Source organism: Octodon degus, unplaced genomic scaffold (genome assembly GCF_000260255.1).
Source record: "Octodon degus isolate 3935 unplaced genomic scaffold, OctDeg1.0 scaffold00031, whole genome shotgun sequence".
NCBI classification, from domain to species: domain Eukaryota; kingdom Metazoa; phylum Chordata; class Mammalia; order Rodentia; family Octodontidae; genus Octodon; species Octodon degus.
The window spans coordinates 10,628,040-10,629,545 of NW_004524607.1; the positions used below are offsets into that span (position 1 = coordinate 10,628,040).

Below are 1,506 nucleotides of genomic sequence, written 5' to 3' on the forward strand. Positions count from 1 at the left end.
TCTTACCTGGGTTTTGTAATGTCTTACCTCCTCCTCTCAAAACACTTCAGTAGTTTGCTTAGTTATTTTTGAAGTAGCAGAGAGTTAATTTGAGACTAACTTGATACCTTCTCCACAGAAGATTAAATTTGCTTCCAGCAGGCAAATAAAGACACTAAGGGTCTTGGATTATATTTGTACAATGAGATTAAGATGACTCAAAGATGGCATTCAGCCTTCTGATGAGTAACCTGTTTTCTGGTTTCCTGCACAGTGTAGCCCTTTGATGCCAGAAACCTGAGCCTAGGTACTTACGAAGCACCCCCTTTTTGGCAGGCCCTGGCCACTCAGTCCATTGAAATGCCTGCTGAGCCTGTGGGTCTCTCAGTGCCTCTCAGCTTTCCTGTATTGGAACCTACAGATACATATCCAGGAGAAAAGATATCGAAAATGCATGGTCATCAGGATAGATTCCCATGTTTTCCCTAGTTTTATCTTGCTAATTTCTCATTTGCCTTGTTAATAACCTGTAGTTTTCCCATAAATATTTGTTTATATATGCATATATATTTGTTTGTATATATATATATATATGTGTGTGTGTGTGTGTGTGTGTGTGTGTGTGTGTGTGTAGTATACCAAAAATACATAGACCAGGAAAAGAAAAACTTGCATAAATATATTAATATTCAATTTATTGAGACATTATGAAATTAATGCAAATTCTCTTTGCTTTATGCAATTACAAGAGGTGCTCAAAGTGGCACCCATAAGCTCCCAAGCATTTATTAGTATGGTGAACTCTATGTGTGTGATGATGAGTGTATACATTTTTTTTTTAGAAGACTGTGTCTGAACCTCTGTGTGTATTTCCCTAATATTCTATTTCTCAGAAGACTGGGTCATATTAATTTGCCTACATGATCAGAAATATGATTCCCCTCTTATATTTACTGTTCTCATGAACAATATTTGTTTTCTAGATGTTTTCAGTTCTGTGCTGTTGTTGTGTGTTTGTTTCAGGTTGCCTCATTATTCCCCATGTACGTTGTGGGCTACATTGAGCCAAGCAAGTTTCAGAAGATCATTTATATAAACATGGTAACATTTTTAGAGTTTATAAAACATAATTAATTCTGTTTATGGTAGTGTTGAGTATATATAACACTGATGGTATCCAAGAAAGAAAACTTGGAATGTATGTTAAAGACACCATGTTATACTTTCAACTAGATTGTAGACACACTGGACTCTACAGATTTTTTCTGTTTTATTTATTTTTGTCTTTAATTTTGAAACTGTCTTTTCTACCTTAGCTCTGAAATTTCTATTACTTTGTGCAGTTGTGACATTCTACAGTTGAAATTCTGTATTAGTGCATTTTGTTATCTTAGTTCCCAGCATATCTTTCTTAAAACCAGAAGTAATAAAGCTTCCTCAGTGATGGAAATCAAGAAATAAGTAGTTAAAAAAATTATGGAAATATAATTATGACTAAGTTTTATTTATTTATTTATTTATTTATTT

At 33.7% G+C, this 1,506-nt stretch overlaps 1 protein-coding gene across 1 annotated transcript in view; it reads left to right on the forward strand.

Annotated features, from left to right (window-relative positions):
• LOC101585557 (probable C-mannosyltransferase DPY19L2) overlaps positions 1 to 1,506 on the forward strand; it is a 131,562-nt gene that overhangs the window by 45,213 nt on the left and 84,843 nt on the right. Inside the window, exon 10 of the mRNA XM_023713371.1 lies at positions 1,003 to 1,080. Coding sequence (XP_023569139.1) covers positions 1,003 to 1,080 — 78 coding nt within the window. The remainder of the gene's footprint in view (positions 1 to 1,002; positions 1,081 to 1,506) is intronic.